Source organism: Aulonocara stuartgranti, assembly GCF_965226115.1.
Source record: "Aulonocara stuartgranti genome assembly, chromosome: 10".
Lineage (NCBI taxonomy): Eukaryota > Metazoa > Chordata > Actinopteri > Cichliformes > Cichlidae > Aulonocara > Aulonocara stuartgranti.
In genome coordinates, this window is record NC_138946.1 from 18,188,775 (window position 1) to 18,212,452 (window position 23,678).

Consider the following 23,678-nt stretch of genomic DNA (forward strand, 5'->3'; position numbering starts at 1 on the left):
TGTTAAACCTTAAGAAAGCTGTCCATAAACAAATGCATGCAAACCTTGTAAAGAACAGAAGAAGTAAGTCTTGGATATCTGAAAAATGTCTGGCACTCACATAATCACTGTGATTAGTGAATATGAATTACTGTCACTATTATTCCCAATTCTCTCATCATTTACAGTTAAATGAAAATAAAGAATAATCACTTATTTTTTCTTCCAGAAAGAAATTAACGCACAGTAACCTGCATTCCTACTAAAATTTAGGAATGTAGTGGAGACTGGCTGCAAGCCAGTTAGAGCCCTAAGAAAGCTGTTTATTTACTTACTTTACTTTAAGCTTATTATGCTTAAAGTAAAGTAAGTAAATAACTATGAATAAACCTTGCCCGCTATCTTTTGAACTCGTAATCTCACTATAAATTTTTGGACTACAGTGTATGGCATACAAAATTATATCACGTTATTTAATAAAGAATGTCCTAGAAATGCCTTTTCCCTTAGGTTTCTAAAGTATTGCAGCATGATTTGACAGAAAGGGTGCACACGATCCAGTTTTCAGTGTTAAAAAGAGATGCGACTCATTAAAACATTGGTTCCCCAAACTGTGGAGCAGCCACCTAATCCAGTAGGGAACAGAAACCCACCATAGGGATTTGGTCAGCCAGAGGAAAAATACATTGTGGAAAAAACTCAGTTGCCAAACCAAAACGACAATAAAAACATAAATTCCTATAAAATGATTGCCATTTGTTAGTACTAGTTGTGAGTTATACAGAGATATTACATTTTACTTCAACTTTCTAAATATTAAAATTTAATCACTATTGTCATATTCATTATGAAGCATTTCTCCATTCCTTCATTGTAAATAAGAGCTATTAACAATAATTTACAAAGCGCTAGTTTTGAATGGAAACCTTTAATGCAGTAGAAGACCAAGCTGTGAATTAAATCTGCAAATCGGATAAAAAACATAAGACAACCATTCTCTAAATCATGTCAGAAAATAGTGGCATATATTATAATGAACCTGCATGACTGGTACAAGCTGCATGCATGCATATGTGGCGACTATCCATGAACATTTTTTTTTATATTAAAAAAACATACTGCACATTTCAAAAAAACATAAACGCATTCCTGTCTGTATGGAAATATCAGACAAAACAAGAAGATAGGGACTGAAGCCAGACTGGAAATAGTAAAAAGAAAAAGGTCTGATAACCAGACATATGTTAGCTACCATGTCAGTATCTTCAGTTACATCTTAGAAGCTGAAAAGCTGCAAACCTATGAATCCATATTATTCTTGACCTTAAACCTCAGAGAGGCAAAAGTGCAGACAAAAAAGAAGAACAAAAAAAGCATACCAAATGAATTAAAATATTCAGGCATAAGAAATTTGAATAGGCTTACAGTAAGATTTTCAGTAGCATATTTTACATAACCACAAAGTAATTCAATGCACTGGCACACATATAAGTAAAAAGCAAGGCTTAAAAAAAACTTTTTTTTAGTAGAAAGAAAAATCTGGCGCAATTTAAATTTGCTTCTCTCCTCCTTAAACTAATCTTAAAAGCACATCAATATCACTATTAGTATTGTTACTGTGCTACTGTATATATTCATAATAGTATTTTGACATTACGATATTAAAAAGTAAATCATTACAAACATACCTCAGAGAGTGTAAACAAATCCTGACATCATGCAAACTGGAGACATTTTGATCCGCCACATGACGACAGTCATTCAGCACGTTACAGCTGAACACATCCTGAGGTGGAAGATCAGTTTGGTCCACTACAGATCTTGAAACTTATACATTCAACTGAGTCACAACTAGATCAAAGAATTAAAGAAGACATCCAAGTAGTCCGAACGCTGTTTGTGGGTTAGACACCTGATGAACGCGTCCACTGGGAAAATGTCTGACTTCCTTGAGACATAAAAAGCTTCTGTCCTCTTGGGATAGGAGGTGTTTGATCCTCAGTACATGAAAAAGGTCACTGAGAAAGAGAAAAACCTGATGGCTGATTTGCAGCATTTGACCACTTTTCCCTGTTTAGCATCAGGATACAAAATGCGCTCTCATGTCTTTTGTGATTGGCAGTAAATTGTTTGATTTTCGCATAAATACCTTCTTGCTTCTTCCTACAATCTGGATCCAGCGGGGTCTCACAATATCACATGTTAGGGCAGTTTTTCAGTAGAAAAAGTGCATAAGGTCAACAACAAGCGATAAAAAAACACATTTACTCTCTATGTTAATGATAAAAGATAATGAAAAATATCCAAGTAAAACACAATCATATTTGATGTTGGGGTTTTGTAGTAATTTTTAATTTTTCTAAACACCTGGAGTCCCTAGAACAATAGCCGTATCAAAGTTGTCTTTGGAGTTTAAAACTGAGTTTGAAACATGTCAGAAAAGCAGTAAAAAGTCTTTAAAATGCCCTTATTTTGATTTCAGTCCAATTTTTTAAATCCTTCTATTGGTATTCCTCTCTAAGTCCTTCAGTACTCAATGAGGTCATGTGTGGGTGTGCCCAGTCGCAATCTGAAAATAAGCATCTGTTCATTGAAAAAAACCTTAAACATTCATAATATCCACATGAAGAAAGGCATCAAAGAGATTGGTCCAGTGGGAAGTTTTGTCTCTTGGAGTTTAAAATACTCCCTGGATAGAAGATTTAAAAAGGAAAATAAGTTGTGGGAGGGGGGTGCAGGTTTAAAGAGAGGACGAGCTCTGGCTGTAATGTCTCAGCAGCAGCTGGTCATATTCAGCCTCAGAGGCAGGGGACAGGGAAGGGGGAGAGCTGCCATTGGAGCTCAGAGATGAGTCTCTAAATGGAGAGGGAGGCGTCAGAGCCATGAGCTCCTCCATATCCTTGGCCCGTCTGCTACTCACGCAAGTCCCGGCCAGGTGCTCATAAATCTTACCCGCTGGTCGATTCTCGCAGAAACTGGAGACAGCTGTTACCTCCGCATATGTGGTGACGGTGGAGGGTGTCTGTCTGTTCCTGGGCGCGAGGTACTGAGGTGGACACGCCGTGGTGTCTGCAGTAGCAGCAGGCAGAGCAGTGGTGGAGGGTGGGCTGACGGTGGCTCCCCCTGGCAGCATCATGGTATTTAGCTCACTGATGTTGGCAGTGAAACGGTTAACCACACTACTGATCTGGTCCATGATTGTGGTACCCTGAGTTTGGCCGCCAATCATCCCTATGCCAATGTCACCCACTCCTATGATGCTAATGTCTCCATCATTCAATGCACCAACACCTTGGCTGTTGTCCCCGCCCCTTCTTCTCACCCCAGCGGGGTGCTCGGGTAAATAGGTGGGTAAAACTTCTGCATCCTCGGCATCCTCTCCTCCCTGATGACACACCGCCTTCGCTGCATGCTGACTGATGGTGGGCAAAGGTGACTGAGAGGGTGTGCAGGTGAAAGACTGAGAAAGCTGTGGCTCTTCGTACTGCTCCTTGACACCGTTGTCTGCTGGTGTATCCCCATCTTTAGAGAATGGCTTGATGATGGCTGTCTGATTTGCCTCGACTGGATCCTTTTTCTTCACGTGAAATGACATCCTCTTCCACAGGTTTGGTCTGTATCCACGCTCATTCTGTGTCCATGTAACTGATTTCCCATTGGAACTGAAAATCACATGAATGGCAGTAAGTAATCTCATACTTATGGTGTAATACTGCAAGTTGTCAGTAAATATGTAAGTATTTGGTGTAAATATCTGTAATTTATTTCAACATCACACCAGGGTTTTTTTTAAACTATTATAATCCATGATGAGGGTCATATTCCAATTCCTCTCACGAGTATTTCTACTCTCCTATGTTCTATCTTTTGCCTGCTGTGTAATATTAAGTCTCTTTGCATGTTCTTTTATCCTTCCTCGAAAGAGAAATCCTTAAAGGCAGTGGGGATCCTTTGGGAGTGCGTAACCCAAATGAGGTTACATACTCCCAGCTCTGGGAGCAGTTTTTCTTGGCTTCATATTCAGCCTGTTGCAACAACTTCTGCTCTACATGTATAAAGCTTAAAGAAGAGATGTGGATGGCTGTGCTCTTAGCTGTACTATATCTAAGCAGATCTTCCATATCGTTTGATGGACTCATGAACAGAAACAACTAAAGAAGGTGACTGTATTTTCTTCTCCAATCAGCAGTTAGTTAAACCTCATATCCACTGCATCACCCCAGCTGTCTGTAGCTGTCCCATTTTAGCTTCAGCTCAATCATATTTTTATCTTGTTGTACACTATGGGGCGATCGTGGCTCAAGAGTTGGCAGTTCGTCTTGTAATCGGAAGGTTGCCGGTTCGAGCCCCGGCTTGGACAGTCTCGGTCGTTGTGTCCTTGGGCAAGACACTTCACCCGTTGCCTACTGGTGGTGGGCCTGGTGGCGCCAATGGCAGCCTCGCCTCTGTCAGTGCGCCCCAAGGCAGCTGTGGCTACAATGTAGCTTACCAGTGTGTGAACGGGTGGATGACTGAATGTAGTGTAAAGTGCTTTGGGGTTCATAGGGACTAAGTAAAGTGCTATACAAATACAGGCCATTTACTATGGCATTGCAAATGTGACGTGCAACTCCTATCAAACGTTATGTTTTTTTATCGAAAATATCATCGGAAACTGTGCCAATATGGTCTCATATTGCTTGTTATTATAAATTAGCAAGCACTAAATATAACTTTCATTTTAAAAACATAAATTGATTCAAAGATTTTATCTCACAATGCGTCATTATACAGTTGCTAATGGAAAAAATAAGCCACTACTTAAGGAGTTCACTCTAGTTTAAATGCTATGGAGAGTAGGAAACACTTTAAAAATTCAAAACAGAGGTAGTCCTACAGTACATGACCTCATTTCATCCATACCACCCTGAGCATGCTCAGTCAGTACTTGGATGGGATATCACCTGAAAATACCAGATGCTGTAGACTTGGGGCATGTGGCTCAGGTGGTAGAGTGGGTTGTCTACAAGTTAGAAGGTTAAGCCAAGTTTATCATATTACAGTCATCAGAGTGTGTGTGTGAATGTTAGATACAGCCCTTGAACATAGACAAAATGTTAAACCTATTGATTGATAGGCTCACAGCTATGTTAATAAAATCTTTGTTTGTTTATTTTTATCTCTATATATATACGTTAATGCCAGCTTGTACCTTATGTTGTCCTGCGTAGAGCCACGACGTCGAAACAAGTTGGCCATGCTGCTAGAAGATTTGCCAGATTTGGCAGCTTTCTTAGCATCGCCCACATGCATGCGCACAACTGTGGATGTGGTGAAAGCGCTGCGGACATTTTTCTCGGGCTTGGCGAGCATGATGTAGACCTGATAATGGAAATGAGCAAGAAGGAAGTGTAAAAAAATGTGTGAAAAGGGATAGTGCCAAACCAAACAGAAAATCTTTAGATTTTTAGGTTTTTTTTTTCTTTCTTACCTTGGGGACAAACATGCAGCAGAGAGCCACTGTGGCACTGAGGCTGACACTAAAGCACATGGTTATGATCTTGTAGTTGGAGCCAAAGTAAATTGGAACAAAGGCCAACCAGATGATACAGGTGGTGTACATGGTGAAGGCAATGTACTTGGCCTCATTAAAATTAGCTGGTACATTACGAGTCTGTGTGGGAAAAGGGAGTATGTACATTTTAAAGCAGGGCGTGGTAAAGTAAAACGAACAGTACACAGGAAAGAAAAGTGAGTAACAAAAACATATAAAAGTAACCGAAAATCTTAGTAAGCCTTGCATTATTGACTAATGCTATGTTGAAGTACCTTGAAGGCGTAGAAGGTGCAGCTGAGGATAAGCAGGCCATTGTAGCCCAGCGGTGCTACCACCCCCAGAGTGGTCAGATTGCAGATCAAGTGCACCTCACGGATACTGGGGTAATCATAGATCACCTAAAGAAAGGAAGAAGCTTCTCTAGTTGTATAAATAAATGTATATGACCATTCCCCACATTACAAAGGAAACCCGCACATACCTGTGGTGGCTCTATGATGAGAAGTGCCACAATAATCCCCAGCTGCAAGAGTATGAGTAGGAAGGCGATGACCAATTGTGCGCAGGCGGACATAAAACGCGGTTTCTTGGTACAGATCTTCTTTTTGCTGCCTGCCAGGATCCGTGCTATGCGGTTGGTCTGGATCAAAAATAGATCAAATGGTTATGCAGGCTTCAATGACATCGACTGTGGAGAATACATCTTGCACTGATTCATGACAATAATCCCCTTCCCAGTTCTTCAGCAGCAACCTCAGCCCACACTCAGACCCTCAACTTCTACCATGCTTCTCTTACAATTGGCTATCATTCAGTCTCTGGAGGTGGCTCTCCCAACATTACTCTAGAGTTGCCATTCTATTTATGCTTGAAAACATAAGACTACAACAGTAGATAAGCAGTTTGATAAAAAGTGGTTTATAAAGAGAAATTTAAATGAAATTAGAAAGCCCTTGCTCTGTCAAAATTATAAAGTCCTTTAAAGTCAGTCATTTGGGACTCATAGAAAAAACATCTTCTTTGAGTAATTTCGTCTTCCATCCCCTGAAGCTCTCTACGCACTGCTCTTGAGCTAAGGCCACATGAAGCTTGGAGGTTTGTAGCGACTGACTCTGCAGAAAGTTAGGGGGGCTCACTGTGCCCCTCAGTGTCCACTAACTCCAATTTTACATGGCCTTACACGTCATAGCTGTGTTGTTGTCATTCTCAATTGCTACCACTTTCATATAATACCGTTTACAGTTAACTGTGGAATATTTAGTAGTGAGGAAATTTCGCAACTAGTCTTGTTGCACAGGTGGCATCTTGTCATGGTACAACGCTGGAATTCACTGAGAGCGACCCGTTCTTTCACAGAAGCAGTCTGCATGCCTAGCTGCTTGATTTTATGCACTTGTGATGATGTAAGTGACTGGAACACCTGAATTCAAGGATTTGTACAGGGAAGTGTATACCTTTGGCAATATAGTGTTGTACGTTTTGCAGGCTTGTTTTGATAACTTCTTAACCGTGCAGCTCAATTCCAACATGTTGTTAAACACTGAAAGTGCCAGTGAGAAAAAATGTGACAGTAACTATTACTGTCACAGTAACTACACTCTTTAGTATACTGTATATTCCACAGGTACAGTTAGGGATGGGAATCGAAAACCGGTTCTTGTTGACAACCGGTTCCCACTGTTTCAATTAATTTGAATTGTTTGTCATTTTTGCAAACAATTCCCCACGTTGCAGAGCGTCATGTACCTGGCAGGAAACATGGTGCCTAAGCGGCACAAATGTTTGGTTATACTTTACGAGAACGGATGACAACAGGACAACTTGCAAGATATTTCATTTAAGGAAGGAAACACTACGAATATGCAAAAGCATTTGCTCACAAAACAGGCGATGACCTTAAATGAATGTCGTGTTTTTAATTCCGCTGCCTAGGACTAGTGAATCTCAACCCAGCAGCAGTGGTAACGTTTGCACGTCCTCTCCCGTTAGTGCGGCAGGTAAATAATCAACTAACAGTGCATATTATGTTAGCGCGATCTGCCTTATTACAAAACCTGCCATTACTGTGCATTGCATTTAGGTGACCATGATGAGAGAGACAGACAGAGTCAGGCTCAGATGCTGCCAGTTCTCGCTGCAGTCTACCGGTAGCGTCTCCTTTTAGGCCAGGATAGACGAATGTCACCGAGCAGTGACTAAGTTTGTGGTCAAAAGCTTGCATCTATTTGCCACAGCAGATGGCCCCGATTTTGTGAATGTGAATGTGTTTAATTGTAGGCAGGGACATTACTGGATATTCTTGTGTAATTGCTACAGAATAATTTATGTTATACTTTGTTATTGCTACAGACAAATACTTATTTTATTATTTTACATTCACAATTTTTTTTTTCTGGGGACTCCGTGACACCCCATCGAAGAGCCATAGGCTGTGGATCTCTTAACATCTCACAGTTGGGTTACTCCTAAATTTCTTGTTCAAAGAGAAGATATAAAACAAAGTTCTAAGCTAATCGACCTGTGTCTTCTCCTTTTTTAAAAACAAGAATCGATAGGAGAATCGATAAAGAATCGAATTGTTAAACAGAATCGAAAATGGAATTGGAATCGTGAAAATCTTATCAATTCCCATCCCTAGGTATAGTAGTGATAGAGGGATTGGTGATATAGGGAAAATGTGATCAGAAGTACACATATAAATTTGATTTTGAAATTTCTGATCTTAAAATTAAATACTGTAGAATACCTATTTTAGTGCTTAAAAGAATAAGCTGATTTCAAATGCAGCTGATACACAATGAGCACCTGTTTTAACCCACTTAGTTTCATAGGAAGTGAAAGAAGACGCTAACGTGCATATACTTTATGTGCTTGTTCCCCTACCTTCTGATAACTAAACAGAAAAAGTACCTTGGTGACGAGAGCAGAGTAGCTCATGGCAGGGGACAGTCCGATTCCCAGCCGCTGGAGGTAGCAATAGACAATGTGCGGCTTTGCGATAAGACTGAAAGTACACAGGTAGCCCAGACATATTCCTGCCAGAATAATGTAGCAGAGCTCCCGACTGGATGACTTGACCACAGGAGTGTCCCAAAACCTACAGATAAATGAAACATCTAGATTTACATTGCTGATAAAAGATACGCAGAGCACCGCAGTGACTGTTTTACTTTGTCTAATTAAATGTTAGTCATACAAAAGCATGAGACATTCAATACCGCAAAGGATGTATTGCATATATCACTAACAACCAGTTGCAAATAGGGACATCAGACTTTAAAAACATCTACAGAGTCGCAGTAAAACACCAACAGTAGGTCAAAATAAACTGATGTTAGCCCTTGCTAGTCCTGAATATGTATGTAAACATCCTGTGCATTCATAGTTAAATGTATAGATACTGGCTCCAATTACTTGATGAAAACAGATGTAACAAAAAGTGTAGCCATGAGGCCCAGGCAGGCAAAGACTACAGCAGCAATGGGCTCTGGATCCCCCCAGCGGACATACTGCACTGGAATTGGCTCACAACCTGAGGGGTGCAGAGAGATCATGATTAGTGAGAGAAAAAACATGAAAAGTTTCATTCAAAAATGTGATGCATTTGTAAACGAAATATTAAAACTAGTGTATTTATGTATTTTCATGAAACAGGCAACAGACTGTAGCTTACTCCAGCAACAGATTTTCACTCATGTTGCAACACTGTGGGCATCAACAATGTAACTGTTGTGTGTAAAATTTAGGAAAAAATATTTTTTTCAAACTAGAGAGGAAATAAAATATGATAGGACAGTTTACAAAGAAATCTGGATCTAGGTCTCTTTATATGTGAATACTATCTCTGTGCAGTAGTGTGTCTTTGTACAGAATGCTAGGGCTGTTAACGGATGTGGTCCACCGTCACTGCGGTGGACCCAGATTTCGTGGCTCCTCTGACCGCTGCGGAAACCGTGTAAGTGTAAGTGAAAGTGCCACAGATGAAGTAGTGCATACCAGTGAGGTCATCTGTGGGCCAGGAGCCAAGCTCACAGGCTCGGCAAGTGTACTCATCAAACACGAACTCGTTCTCTTTGCAGGGAGTGCAGGTCCAACAGCAGCTCACCTCTCCTTTACGGATCACCTGGAGACACAGACACACCAGTATGAAAGACTGGAAAGGTCTCAATGCTCCAATGACAATTTCCTGTAGGTAATCTTACCCTCTGACTGCTCCACATGCTAAGAAAATGAGAATTTGTTCACCAGGGGAGCAAATGAAGAAGAAAAAAACGTCCAGAAGGTAATTGAGTCTCATTATTAACAAAAAACTTTCCTCACCATAGCAACACGTATATGAAGAAGTGTAGCTGGAAAAGGAAAAGTGGAAGTGCGGAGGGTTAGTGGTTAGTGGTCTGGAGTTTTAATCAGAATTACTAAAATTTTTGTGCGGAGTTTCCCATTTCCTTTGGTTCTGCCGCATCCTCTAATAGTGCGAAGGTAGGTTGCCTTTGTGGGTGAACATGATTGGGAATCTGTCTGTGTAGGTTCCCAGTCATCCAGGTCATGACAGTCTAAGGAAAGAAAACGACTGGACTTTCTCAAATTTCTTGAAGACGTTTCACCTCTCATCCAGAAGAGCTTCTTCAGTTCTGAAACCAAATGGTGGAAAGTCCCAGGTATTTAAACCCTTGTGGCACCACTTTTAATCATGTGCCCCACCACATGAGCCAAGATGTGGAAAAAAAAGCATGGGTCACTACCACAAGATCCGAGCGGGGTTTGAGGCCTCTGGGTAGGAATCTCAAGACTGCACTGTAGGTGGTGACAGTTTCTCTATCCGTTAATGGTCGTTCACAGTGGACATACATGGCCTCATTTACTCCTTTTACTCCCGGTCCAAAATATGAACACTGGCATCCTCAAAAGAGTGACCTTTACCCTTTAGATGTACAGCTGAGTCTTGTCCACTCTAGGTGACTGTTTGTTTTTTCCAATATGGAGGTTATTAACAATCATTAACACAAGCATAAACTTAAGAGCAAATCTGAAATGCTTGTGAGAGGTGATCATATTCTCGTTCTATTTCTTTCACTACATGTATTTTTCAGCCACTACAGGAAAACTTACAAGCCTATAAAATGCCATATGTTGTCATAGCTCTACAACGATTTCCCCACAACAGTTGAGATAAATAAAGGTGGTATGGTATTCCAACAGGCTGCTTCTGTAGCGGTGCACTGCTCCACATAAACAACAGGGTGTCAGAAGTAAAGAGGGATTCATATTAGAACTTAGGGGAAAATACTGGAGAGGGACACTTCAGTGTTCTTCGTGATTTGAATTATCTGGAGGAAGCTTAAAAAGGTCCAGATGGGAGATGATAAAAGCTTGAACAAAGAGCTTTGCTGAATCCCTGGCAGAATACTCGAGGATCTGACTGGACCAGTTTTAGAAATTGTGAACCCGTGGGATCAATTTAAGGCTGCTGTGTGGGTCGTGTTTTTTCGAAAGGTTTCTTCATTATAACTGTCCCGAGTTGTCTGGTCTGTGGTTAAATGTGGTCATATGGCATCATGAATTATGAGCGGCATCAAAAAGAGAAAATGTTCATAATCCACCCTTTAGTTTGATGCACACATTAAAATCAAGTCATTTGCATTGTCTTTTGGTTTGATATATGATCTTGTCACGATTGTGTGTACAACTATTGCTACAAACTGTAAAAAAAAAAAAAAAAAAAAGCAAATACATTATAGATTAAAATTTTGAGTATTAAACCTTAGAGGTGTAACTCTGGCCCTTGAGTGCGCTGAACGGGTTCATACCTTAATCTGTGCCTTCTGGCAGGGCTCAGAGCAGACTGACTGGATGATTTCACTGTTGTTGCTCCAGATTTCTTCATCATTCATCTTTAGGCCACCCTGATCCCAGCTTCCCACATGGATGTAAGCGTATTCATCTTCACCTGTCTGCTTGAAGTTCATGATTTCATACCTGAGGCAAGCATGCAATATAAACACACATTAAACAGCAATTTATGCTTTTCCTGCCCCCTTTTTTCTGCCTTTGCCATCTCAGGCCTTACCTGCCGGGTGAGTCTCCATTCTGGTCAAAGAGGATGGCCTCCCCAGATACACCAGTAAAGTTGGTTTTCATCAGGAAATCTAGCAGCTTGCGACCATCAATGGGACGCATGCTCTCACACAAACCCTGTGGAAGAGAAAGTGATGTCACTGCTGTCACAACTGATGTGAAAGCACTTAAATGTTTTCTATCAGTCCTCATACCTTATATCCTGGACAAAGTGCTTGTTGCATGGCATGTAGGCCATAAGCCATCGAATAAATGGCATTTATGACAAAGCCCATCTTGGTGTCTTGAGCATATTGATGCCGCAGAGACTCTCTCCCTGTGGACAGAAAGGAGATAGACAATAGAAAACCCTTGTAATGATAGTATTTTACTGATTCGTTAAAAGTGTCTAAGTAGGTGTTTTACTAACAAGTGCAAGTGCGGTTGTAAGCAGTGCTCTCCTGTGGATGTCCCTTCAACCTGCACTGGAAGCGGTGCTGCCAGAACTCGGGGAACCAGGGGTTCCTCAGGTTAGCGTCAGGCTTCAGGTTCAGGTAGTAATCATCAAACCAGGTCACATACGCCGACTTTAACTTTATAGTGATTCCCCCGGCTGCTTCCTTCTGGTAGCCATTAGTCACATCATACCTGTCAGCCCAGCCATCGCTGGACAGGAGGAAGGGAAAATTAGAAAAAAGTGCAACAGCTAGTTTAGGTAAGTACTGTTACTATTAGGATGTTATTCTTCTTATTTTTTAAATTATTTGCTTCATTATTTATTTTTATTATTTATTCTTTTTATTTCATTTTTTGGCTTATAAATGTGAGTATAAAGTATATAAAAACATAGCTAGTGGGACAGCTAGTTCCCAGAAAGCATTCAAAGGGTGTAGTGCACACAGCAAGATTTGCTAAAAACTTGTTATTGCCTGTTATCTGTTAAGCACAGCTGGAAAACTTGACACTTTACACCAGAGAAACAAATTGAAAAGGGCTACACTGCAAACTGTAAAAGAGACATCTCTTTAAAGCACCATTCAGGACTATCAGATAAGAATTATGCCTTAACCTGGAAATCGAGTGTGAATGTCAGCGATATAGAACCCTGGTGCTTTTCTGCCAAGTAATGCTTTTCAACCCCTACCTACCTATAAATATATATGGATTTTTATATGGATTTTTCAAAAGCTGCCCAAGGGCAAGAGGCATCTTATTTCACAGGTAACAAATATTTTCCAATTTTCAGCAAAACTGACAAATACAATCATCACACCAGGAATCAAGAAACTTCTGAAATTGCTTTTTAGATTTCTGAGACTGTCACAGCTGAAGGAAATTATCTGCGAAGCCCAAAAACAAGAAACGTGATCATATTTTACTTCTGTTATTAATATATTTTCCTAAACTTGTTCTATAGATTCACACTCCTTCCGAGTTTGCCTCAAAAATAAATCTGGGTCAGTGTTGCAATAAGCATTCATATGTTGTCCTATGAGCGCTTGCATCTATGCTTTTAACATGATCAGATCGTGTTGCCATGGCAACTATGCAGTGTTGAACTGCTTCCCCCTCCTCACTGCTTGCAGATATCTTGTAGTGGATTTAGAAAGTAACATAACACTGAATTCACGATGGATTATTTTTTTTTTTTTTTTTTTTGCTGAAAAGCTGTTGTGTTGATAATAATTTATTGGCACACAATTGCTCAGACTGGAAGAGACCAGAGGTGTCTTCATAAATGAATGACTGAAATGAGAATAACATTTACAATGATGACTCAGATAAGCCAACACAAGACTTACAAAGTTCTAAAAAATAAAGCATTTGTTTTAAGCATTTTCTATTGTTTTTGTTTTTTTTATTTCCCTATTTTATTCTTTAATTAATTTCTCAGATTTTAACAACTTGCATCTCTGCACCAATCTGTTACTATTCCTTTAAATCTAACTGTCAAGGTTCATAGTATATTGGAACTCAAAATTATGACAGAAAATATTTATTTTTGTTTGGCGAAGGACCTTAAAGGTCCTTTTTCTTAAAAAAAAAAATCCACCGCCGAATAAACTCCAAACAAACATCAGCAGACTGCAGTGTCTGCACATCTGATGTGGTGTTTTTTGAAAAACACAGAGGTCTTGGAGTCAATAAGCTATATCTATCAGTGAACTGCTTGAAAAGATTTCTACTCCCATCTATTATTATCTCTCCCTCTGGATACTTGTCTACAGTCAGAAAAAAGGCAAAAAAAAAGAAGGGTGATTACACATCCACGCATGTGCATACATGTAAAACTGCACACTTCACTGACACAAACAATTGCACTCTTCTAACTGAAAAAAAGAAGTCATTTTTGAAAACTTCGCTAACCGAGCTGGAGTTACACAACAGTAGTGTGGGTGGATTTTTTTTTTTTTTTATGAGAGTGAGGTAGGAGATCATTTCATAACTCATCCTTAGAGAAGCAAGTACAGAAATGGTACACTGGCATGAAAAAGGCAGAAATGGATATGAAAAGCATGGAGGGCTTTGACTCTGGATAGTTTGAATCACACTTGAACGAGAGCTCTAAAACCCACACATCGACCTTGGAGGGCAATATGCTGTATGCAGCATGTTGCTACACCACCTACAGCCTGAAGACTCACATAAACGTGCAAGGATGTGCATCCACAGACACACATACACACACACAGATACGTGTGAACACACATCGTTTTCTTATTTCACTTTAAAATACATGTATGAGCAGATTTTTATGAGGAAATACTTTAGAACTCCTCACTTCTATAAAACAAACTTGAGGCCACAAACGTTCCCATATCTAAAATCTGAAAATTTAACAAAACACACATACAAAAAAAAAAAAAAAAAAAAATCCAAACCAGCTGTCTGACCAAAAGAAAAAAAAAACCCTCGTCCCACAAACAACCAGTCCAATGCATCACACCAATTTGCAGGTGAGAAGCCAGTCAGGGGTTGGGTTGCTATGCTAACACTAAAAACTCCAAGTGATTAGTTGGAGCGCTTTGTAAAGGAACTGATGGAGCGTGTGTGTCATGAGTGGGCAAAGAGGAATATGCAGACAAAACAAAATAAATGAAAAATAACCTTTTATTTGGTTCAAAGACTAAAAATGGCCCAAACTGGAAAATCCAAACTCAGGCATAAGCATGTGGCACACGAGGGACCAAACACAGAATCACAAACAGAGAGAAAGACTTGACAAAAAGATCCAAGAAACTAGAAGGGAGGGCAAAAGTAAACCAAACACAAAGAATCAAATATTAATAACACAAACTCTAAATCCTCAAAGCATAAATAGTCACAACACGATTACTAATCAAACCACAAAACTTTAAACTGAAGCTAAACCAGAGGGTATATAAAGTAACATTTCAAATGGCAAAAACTACAGGCCAGAATCAGCTCTGTAAAATGTAAAAGCTAATCTATCTAAATGAAGAGCAAGACACAGGTCAACCTCAAACAGTGGCCATTAACTTATTAAATTATTTTGAAATTCATCCAACAGTACACCCATCCAACATAGTTGACATTCCCACTTCTAGACCACTAATGTGACTAAAAATAGGGAGTGTACTTATATAACCTTTTGCCTTTATATACAAATGTGATACATTTTCATTTATCCATAGATATCTATCTACATGAGCTCAGTTTGGCTGCTGATCAGATGCAGCTGTATAAAACAGGCTTAAGTACCTCAATTTAAAAGCATCCAGTCTAGGCATGTACTGCAAGGTGACAGATCTTTCAAGCTAATGAAAATGATCGTTTGTGGAGGCAGCTAACAAGAAATGCAAGAAAAATGTTGAGTGATGTTAAATACACATCACTGAAGGACAGAACTCATAAAACGCGTGCTCATTAATGCTTGCATGAATGCATCAAAAACAACTGGAGACAAATCTGACACCTCCGCAGTACGTTTCGAATCTAGTCACCCTCATAATGAGGGACATCTTAACAAATTAAGCACAAGTTTTAATAATGAGCACATTTCAACAGCACAGCTACCTGAAAGCTCTGTATGGATAACATAGATGGTAGAACACAGTGTTTTGCAATATGTAGTTCAAGGTTATTTTATGTTTCCTGCTGTCAGATTTGAGCGACAGCCTACATATGTGGCCCCTAATGAGGAAAGGCATTTATAGACCACCAGGGACAAGAGCGAGCCAGAGAGCTAAACCTTAAAATAAAACGTTATTCTCGGAGAGAGTGAAACCTCCTGCTAAATCAACCACCTCTTTCTGCTTGTTTTCTCCCCTTGTGTATCTAATTGAATGCTTTCCTCCCTGCTCGGTTTTCACAATCTTTGACAGTTTCTTCATTTAACGTATCGTTAGAATGATCTATGCATTAAACATAGGCCACATCAAGAGCAGATTTGATGTGGTATGGTGCGAGATCTCTTATAATGATGACTATGTTTTAACATACTGGACATCAGGAAAACAATGCTTTATCTAATGATTAGACTACTCAGATTTTCTTATAAAAGGGAAACAGAGTAACTGGAATACGTTGGTCTGGCACTATTTACTGTTGTGACAGCTATAATAATAATAATAATAATAATAATAATAATAATAATAATAATAATAATAATAATGTATGGCTCTGTTACCTTTTTCTCTATATGGAGCTGCAGTAGCAGTAGTAATTGAAATTTAATAAATGTTAATATATTCACAACTGAACTAAAAATGTGCAAAAAAGATGTAAAAAAAATACCTTTGATTCCATGATGTTGATGGATGCAATGAAAACACTGATGATAGCAAGGATAATGATGATGTTGGTGATGATGACAGGAAGACAACAAATCAACAATCTTCTCTTGATGGTGGATATCAGAAGAAAATCTGTATTGGCAAGTAGCACATGATACTAAGAGGATTTAACAGCTTCTGATAACAGCAAAAACTCCAACAGTTAAGAAATGCAGTCTAAAGAATCCTACATACCAGAAGTCGCCACTCACCTTCCGACGAGGACGAACTCTCCCACTAGGCGTTGTCGTCTCATGGCCATCAGTATCCCTCGGACTGTCATGCCCTCACAGAAGCAAGCCACAACCCTGGCTTTGGGTAGATGGCCTCTGAGTTTCTGCAAAAGCTTGTCAAAGCTTTGCTCCCCTGCATTGCTGTATATCTTGTCAGAGTGGGCAATGCAGATCCCTTCTTTTGCTGCCATGTCTTTAAATGCCTCCATACCGCTCTCACCATAATTACCTGCGGAGGTAACCACATGAATGCAATGGTGTTCATAAAAACATAAAAGCTGGGGGTCTGTTAAATAGTTGTTGCTAACTTCTTCTTCTTTTGACTGCTTCTTATCCCAAGCATCCTCCTCTGACACAACAACTCTTTGAACATCCTCCTGCAATACATGCGCAAGTCTTCATCGTCACATTACCCCAGTTCTTGAAAATTGCTACCAGTACACTTCTTCTCCATTCCTGAGGCATTCTACAGGATTGTGTTTAAAGATCTGGCCAAAAAGTCCACTGTCATCTCTCTTAGACATCTCCACACCTCCAAAATGGTGCCAGCATTTTTTCCATTCCTCATCCTCTTCATAACTGCAGTCACTTTTTTCTTACTAATCTTCTGCGCTTCCTGCTTCACTGACTATCTTCCATCTGTCCTCCTCCCTGTGACATTTTATTCATCAGCTTTAAAAGTACTCCCACCATCTTCTCAGCAAACTCTCTTCACATGTTAGTACATTTCCATCTCTGTCCTTAATCATCCGAACCTGCTGCACATCCTTTCCAGCTTGTGTATCATTCTCATCTAAATTTCAAATTTATCTCTGACTTTTCCAACAATTTTGTTCACATTACTGTACAACAATTGCTTCAGCATCTTCATTGTGATGTTTCTAACACATTTACTGCTTAGCCCAATTGTTTTTAGTGTGCTGACACAGATACAGATGAATGTATGAACACTTGCGTAATGCCAGCGCAGCACTTGGGAATCTGGTACATTTCCCCCCCAATTACAGGAATTGTCAGGGGTTAAACTTCCCTGTTTTTGCTAGAAATCAGGTCACCTACTTTCTCATGCTTCGCGAGGATGCTCTCCCTCTGACACTATTTGAAATATTTTTTTCTATCACTACACATGAGTAACGTTGCTTGCATTCTTGAGTGGCAGCAGCAACAGTTTTAAATTGATTTTCTGTGCTTTATAAATGATTAAATTCTCTGCCATTCATACTAGTGATGCTGTATTTTATATACACTAAAATTGCTTTATACTCTTTAATGTTTCTCTGTGTTTGTTCTAACTTTCCAAGAAACTGGTTAACCTTCCATGGGTCTGAGAGTCTAACTTTTAAAAGACTAATAATCAAAGCTCACTCCATTTCACAGATATTTAAAAGTAAAGACAACCAAGGATGAATATTATTTATATATATATATATATATATATATATATATAAAACTTTCCAGAGTGGCGAATGCCTTCTTTTGTGGAAAACTGTTCAGGTAATATATATATACATACATAGGAAAAAATCGAAGTGTACACATGTAATTACACATGTAATTACATTCATGAAATAAGAAATAGAAAGTCAGCTGGATAACCCCCATTGTGGACTACATGTTAAAAAATGCTAGAAGAATAGATGTAGTGTAAACATCAGACTACTTTGGAGAAGAAAATTCAGCATGCAAAACACACTTACTTTAAATCCTCCCCTACAGTAGATTGGTAATTATACAAAAAAAAAAAAGAAGAAGAAGAAGAAAAAAGGAACAATCCTGCCTAAATCTGGCACTTAAGAGTGATTTATTTCAGAATTGTATGTCCTGGAGCCACTGAGACATTATAAAAGAGGCAGTAAATATATGGAAACCCTTTTGAATAAAGATAAGAGTGATGCATTCGGAGTATATTTTCTTGTGATTAGTTAATGTTTGTTACACTGACGTTTGCTTTTTGGGGAGTGTTGTGCATCGCAGCCTGGTGTGTCATTGTCGCCAGAGGACAACAATAAATATGAACGTTTATTACTTTATTGCTGGAACATTAAGTAAAGTTATATACCTGCTGTAAGAATGTTAGGCAGAAACTTAAGCATTAATGAAATCAGGGGACAACGCAGCCTGATACACAAACAGTTCAAAGCTTGTGACAGTGATCAATTTATATTTTTTTAATGATCAGTTGTACATTAACAGACAATGAATTTGCCTAAAAAATGCACATTGATACGTTTGTAGGCGTGGATGTAAAGACAAAAGCACATTTCAGAATTATTGCATCACAAGGCTTTTTGAATTTTTCGATATATACAGCTAAGCTCCTTTTGTTGTGTGTTGTGCTTTTTTTTTTACACCCCCTCACAGGTAAACTTAAAAATGCTTGAATCAGATGAATGAATGGGGAGTCACGTGCTTCCTGATGACTAAAACGCTTTAAAATAGATTCTTCAGATGCAACTGGAAAAGAGCTGTACCTGTATGTATATATGTGGTCTTTGGCAGGAACAGAATAAAGCAGAATAACAGAAAAAACTCTAACACTCTGACATACACAGTCTTACCTTCAGTGTGTATTGCAGACACGTAGCTCCAGTTGTATCTCTTGACAATGTCCACCATTGCTCTGGCCTGTTGCATATCTGATGGTACTACTCTCATGAAATATTTATACAGGCTCTGTTGGAAGGAATTTACATGATCACCAGTCTGGCAGTTTAGCTGGCTTATCTGCATGCAACAGCTCGTCTACTAGTTTGCATATTCATCCCTTATAATCTTTACACCATACCCATCGCTGTGCGCTAGCTTAAAAGCAGATTCTCAAAATTGAGATCACATTTTATCAAACATGATGTAAACCAAGCTGAAGTTTTTAGATTGGTTTGTGTTTTTGTATTTTACATGAAATTCCTTTTTATCAAAACAAAAACAAAAAAACTCAAAGCACTAACTGTTTTTTGTTTTGTTTTTCTTCCCTGCCACACTTGCCACGCATGTCCTCACACTTTGATGAGGACATGCTTACTGCTTTGTTATTCAGTGTGGATTTAAAGTTTGCAGCTCTGTTGTTAGCGAGTTTGTTGACTAGCCTTACCTTGTCACTGAGATCCATGCTGGTGGCTGAGTAAGCTATCTGTGGGATGTTGAAGAGCTGGAGGAGATTTTGCACCTGGATGGCCACAGAGCTGGAACCTGGTCCAATAAGTCCCACAATAGGCTTCTTCCCCTGAAGAAGCATGCTCCCTCCTTCTGCCGTGCATCTGCCCTGGCTCTCCTCCTCGTCGCTGGACACTAGTGTGTCCCGAATAAACTCAATACTCTGTTCCAGTGCCACGGCAGAGTGCCAGCACGAATCCCTGGTGTAGAAAGACTGAGTTAGCAATCACACTGTTTTGGCAGGAATTATGGGAACATGAGGTGAGGATTGTACAGTCTGTGCTTCAGTGATTTTGAGGAAACCACTACACAAAGACAATTTCAAAATTCCTCAGAAGTCTGGAATTCAATGTTTAGGAAGTCTGCGCTAATCAGAGCAGATCAGTGTCTTTTAAGGTCTTTATAGTACAAAATTCCCACTTTGTTTTCCATGAGCTGTGTCAGGAAACACAAGCAGGTCATCACAAGCAGGCTTGCTGATGACTTCAAAATGTTGCTTTTAAATACTGCATTTACTTCAAAAGAAACTACAGTCTACCCTTACCTGTCATGCTGCTTTTGTGGCTCAATTCCTCCAGCTACGGTTCACTTGCTTGCACTCAGCCATCTTCAGAGTCTATTTGAAAGTTTGCTTGGTTCTCCTCTGATGCCTATAAACATCTCCCCCATGTACTTTGATACTGTCTATTCATTTAAAGCAACCAAAGTTTAGAAGCCTTCTTAAAATATCTTTCTGTGTTTAATATAATATTATAATTGATCTCATAATGAACCAGTCTGTAAGCCAAACCATCAGTTGAATAAAAATTCTTCATTGTGTAAATATTGTGTAAGGCTGACAACAATGTCCTGCTAAAACAAAAGGACAACACAGTGAGCTCTGTCAGTGCTGACCTGATCTCGCAGCCCAGGCTGATGTTGGGAAGGATGGTGGGGTCTGCATTAATTCGGTCCAGAGTGTGCATCATGGCTTCCACTCTCTGGATCCCGTACTGCTCACGGACCGCACCACACTTTCGCTCATGGACCTGATCAGCACAGATGGATCATTTACATTTGTGACACTAACCCCCTTAACGCCTAGTGTATGTGATTTCCCCCTTTTTTATCAATAAATTGCAAACAAAAAAATAACAAATGCACGATGGAGCAAATATGATACAAATTAAAACTCATATATGCAAATATTAATATTTTATTTGTTTTAATTGTCAGAAGGTTCAATAACCACTCCTGTTTTGCAAAATTTAAATTTTCTGGCGTTTATTTTATGACTCAGACTTTAAAGGGTTACACTGAGATGTGTGCAAGCATATGCACATAAACACATCAAAATGTACCTTATCTGCAGGTGGTTGGTGGTGGACAGAGAACAGAGCTCCTATGATGATATCACCAGGGATATGTGCCAATACCCTTCTCTCGTTGTTCTGGGCATTGACCCCAACCTGGTCTTTCAAGCCCAGCCAGCTCACATCAGTTCCCAGCAGCACAGCCACCGCTAACAGCCGCACATTCAACTTCAGGATGTGTCCCATCCCCGTGGTCCTCGTTACACCTCCCGCCATCTTCTGACCACTTATAGCTGAGGTTCAGCTGAGGATTTTGCGTTTGGCTTTGTGCTTGTAGAGCCAAGGGCAAGGGTTGGATTCCTGAGCAAAAAGCATTATAGAATTATTTTAAAACATAAAAGTTCAGACAGCATTTTTAGGTACGATGAAAATGAAAAATGTTTTCACTTTTTCTATGACATCCAGTTGCTGTCTGTGGTGCTGAAACGCCAATGCATCGTGTAACTTGGGTAAAACTGACATAGAGCCAGGTGTTTCAGTGGAGTACTACAACCTACTTAAAACTCGGAAATCTCCTCTGCTTTAATAATTCATCAACAGCCACAGAGTGCTTCGCATAAGCAAACTAAAAGATAGCTTCAGCCTACCTTATTTCTGCCCGTGCAGATGATATTCCTTCCGAGATCGTTTCCATCACCAAGGAGCAATTTTTAACAAATAAAAAGCGCGGCGCACTGCCTGGTTACAGCACACTGCAAATAGCAGCAGATAATGCCCGTTATTGGAACATGCTTGACTTACTGACGCACACGACAGCCCCCCCTCCTACTCCTTTACCTCCTCCTCCTCCACCAAAACAGTGGAAAGCATGGAGCAACAACAGAAGGTATAACGATGGAATTCTTCTACAGGGGAGCTACTTAGACGCACTATTAAAAGACAAAAACAAACGTGTGGAAGGGGGGGAGGGGTGAATGAAGGGAAAACAGAGGTGGGAGATCATTCGCGTGCCTTCCTGTTTTAATTGTTACCACCTTTTGATGAAATCTGCATAACTAGACGGCCCCCGCTCATTTGAATTTTTAACAGTTCATTTCCTCTGATTATATAAAAAGAAGTTTTAATAATTGTGTTTTGAGCCCATTCACAAATCACCATCTCAAAAATACTTTACTTATATTTGAAATTTAAATTCATCATTCCAAAATCAGACATGGCTGGAGTTTGGACTGCATGGAAAATGACAGTATCCACAAGAGAAGAGGAGATGAACTGATTGTTTCTTGGAATTCAACTGCAGCTTTTTCCCTCTCTTGCTTTAGGGCAGAATTTTAAATCACAGGTCTTATTTCTACAAAACTGACACCTCTCTCTGTTTCACTGCATTTCTTTTAATGACATTCTGTTTTCGGAATAATAAAAAGGGAAGAAAGAAAGAAAAAATAAACCTGTGGCGTTACCATGCAAACCAGCCTGCAATCTCAATGTTGGAAGTAGAATCCAAGACATCCCACAACTTGTGTGTTGATCATTTTCACCTCAACAAAAAGGGCGTTTAATATGCTGTTTTTGATCATCTTCATCATCTGCATCTGAAAATAGGGGGAAACGTATAAGAACGGTGGGATTCCCTAACTTGCTTAGGGAATATAAATGTGAAAAAGTAGTCACAGATTTGTTTGATTTAGTTACTTGAACGCAACACCAAGCTTTAAGAGACCACACTTTAGTTATTCACCTTAAAAAACACACACACACACACACACACACACAAGCCACGACGTCAGAAGCCAAAGGAATAGATTTTGATGAGAAGATATTTTGCAAAATTCCATCTGAGCTATCAAAATCCAGAAATCAACGCTCTCATATGTGTACACAGGCAAATATAGAAGCTAACCTGTTCGCTGGTGTCCGATTTTGGTGTTTTCCTGTACATAAAGACAATTACATCATAAACTGGTAACCTAAACGTGCAAATTGGCGCGTTAAAAATAACCAGATTGCAGGAAATTAAGTCTTTGATGCTCAAAATTATCCGGGGGAGGATTTCCCCGGATAATTCTGAAAGCCGTGTAAATTTGTCCACCCCCATTTAATGTCGCATCCAATGCACAAATGAAACCTATGCACACATATATCTAAGTAACTTACAAGTCACAATCACCTATTTACATCTTAGTAATTTCACCAAAATATGGGTGCATTTTCTACAATGTGTCAGTGAACTCGAAAAGAGTATCTGCTCCTGAGCTGAGGCTTATTTGTTGCCTTGGGAGACGGGCAAAAAGAAAAGGTAGGCCCAGTGAACGAGCAAGACGATATTTATGGCTACGTAACGCCCTCTGGTGGGGACTCGCTTGTCGACAAGGGTAATGTCCCAATCCCGTGAACGTCACATGAAAATTTTTCCGCAAAGTGAAAAAGTTGAACTTTCCAGTGACGTTGAGATAGCAGTGGAGATAACACAACAAACATTTACCGCTTCTACTGAAAGAGCACAATAAAGCTTTCTATAATATTACCACAATAAAGCTATTGCTTATGGCAGTTATCTTATCAGCTCGTCATATGAAGTCTCCTGTGTTGTGCACAATGGATCGTGAAACCGGGTTCAGAATCATACGACCACAGA

At 39.6% G+C, this 23,678-nt stretch overlaps 1 protein-coding gene and 1 long non-coding RNA gene across 2 annotated transcripts; both read right to left on the bottom strand.

Annotated features, from left to right (window-relative positions):
* Positions 1 to 1,105: 1,105 nt before the first annotated feature.
* On the bottom strand, positions 1,106 to 21,935 carry grm5a (glutamate receptor, metabotropic 5a). Its single transcript, XM_082548017.1, has 18 exons — positions 21,691 to 21,935; positions 21,092 to 21,403; positions 20,646 to 20,779; positions 19,690 to 19,951; positions 19,157 to 19,271; positions 16,578 to 16,827; positions 12,000 to 12,235; positions 11,785 to 11,906; positions 11,583 to 11,707; positions 11,323 to 11,491; positions 9,512 to 9,638; positions 8,930 to 9,047; positions 8,426 to 8,612; positions 5,997 to 6,155; positions 5,788 to 5,913; positions 5,450 to 5,632; positions 5,171 to 5,340; positions 1,106 to 3,641 (listed from the first exon to the last, which is right to left on the bottom strand). The coding sequence occupies exons 2-18, from the start codon at positions 21,317 to 21,319 to the stop codon at positions 2,720 to 2,722; spliced, it is 3,633 nt and encodes a 1,210-aa protein (XP_082404143.1). The 5' UTR covers positions 21,320 to 21,403; positions 21,691 to 21,935; the 3' UTR covers positions 1,106 to 2,719.
* A 671-nt stretch (positions 21,936 to 22,606) lies between these two features.
* On the bottom strand, positions 22,607 to 23,308 carry LOC309716340. The gene is made up of 3 exons (XR_014279411.1): positions 23,198 to 23,308; positions 22,944 to 22,974; positions 22,607 to 22,635 (listed from the first exon to the last, which is right to left on the bottom strand). It is a non-coding gene; the product is annotated as an uncharacterized lncRNA (long non-coding RNA).
* Between the last annotated feature and the right edge of the window lie 370 nt (positions 23,309 to 23,678).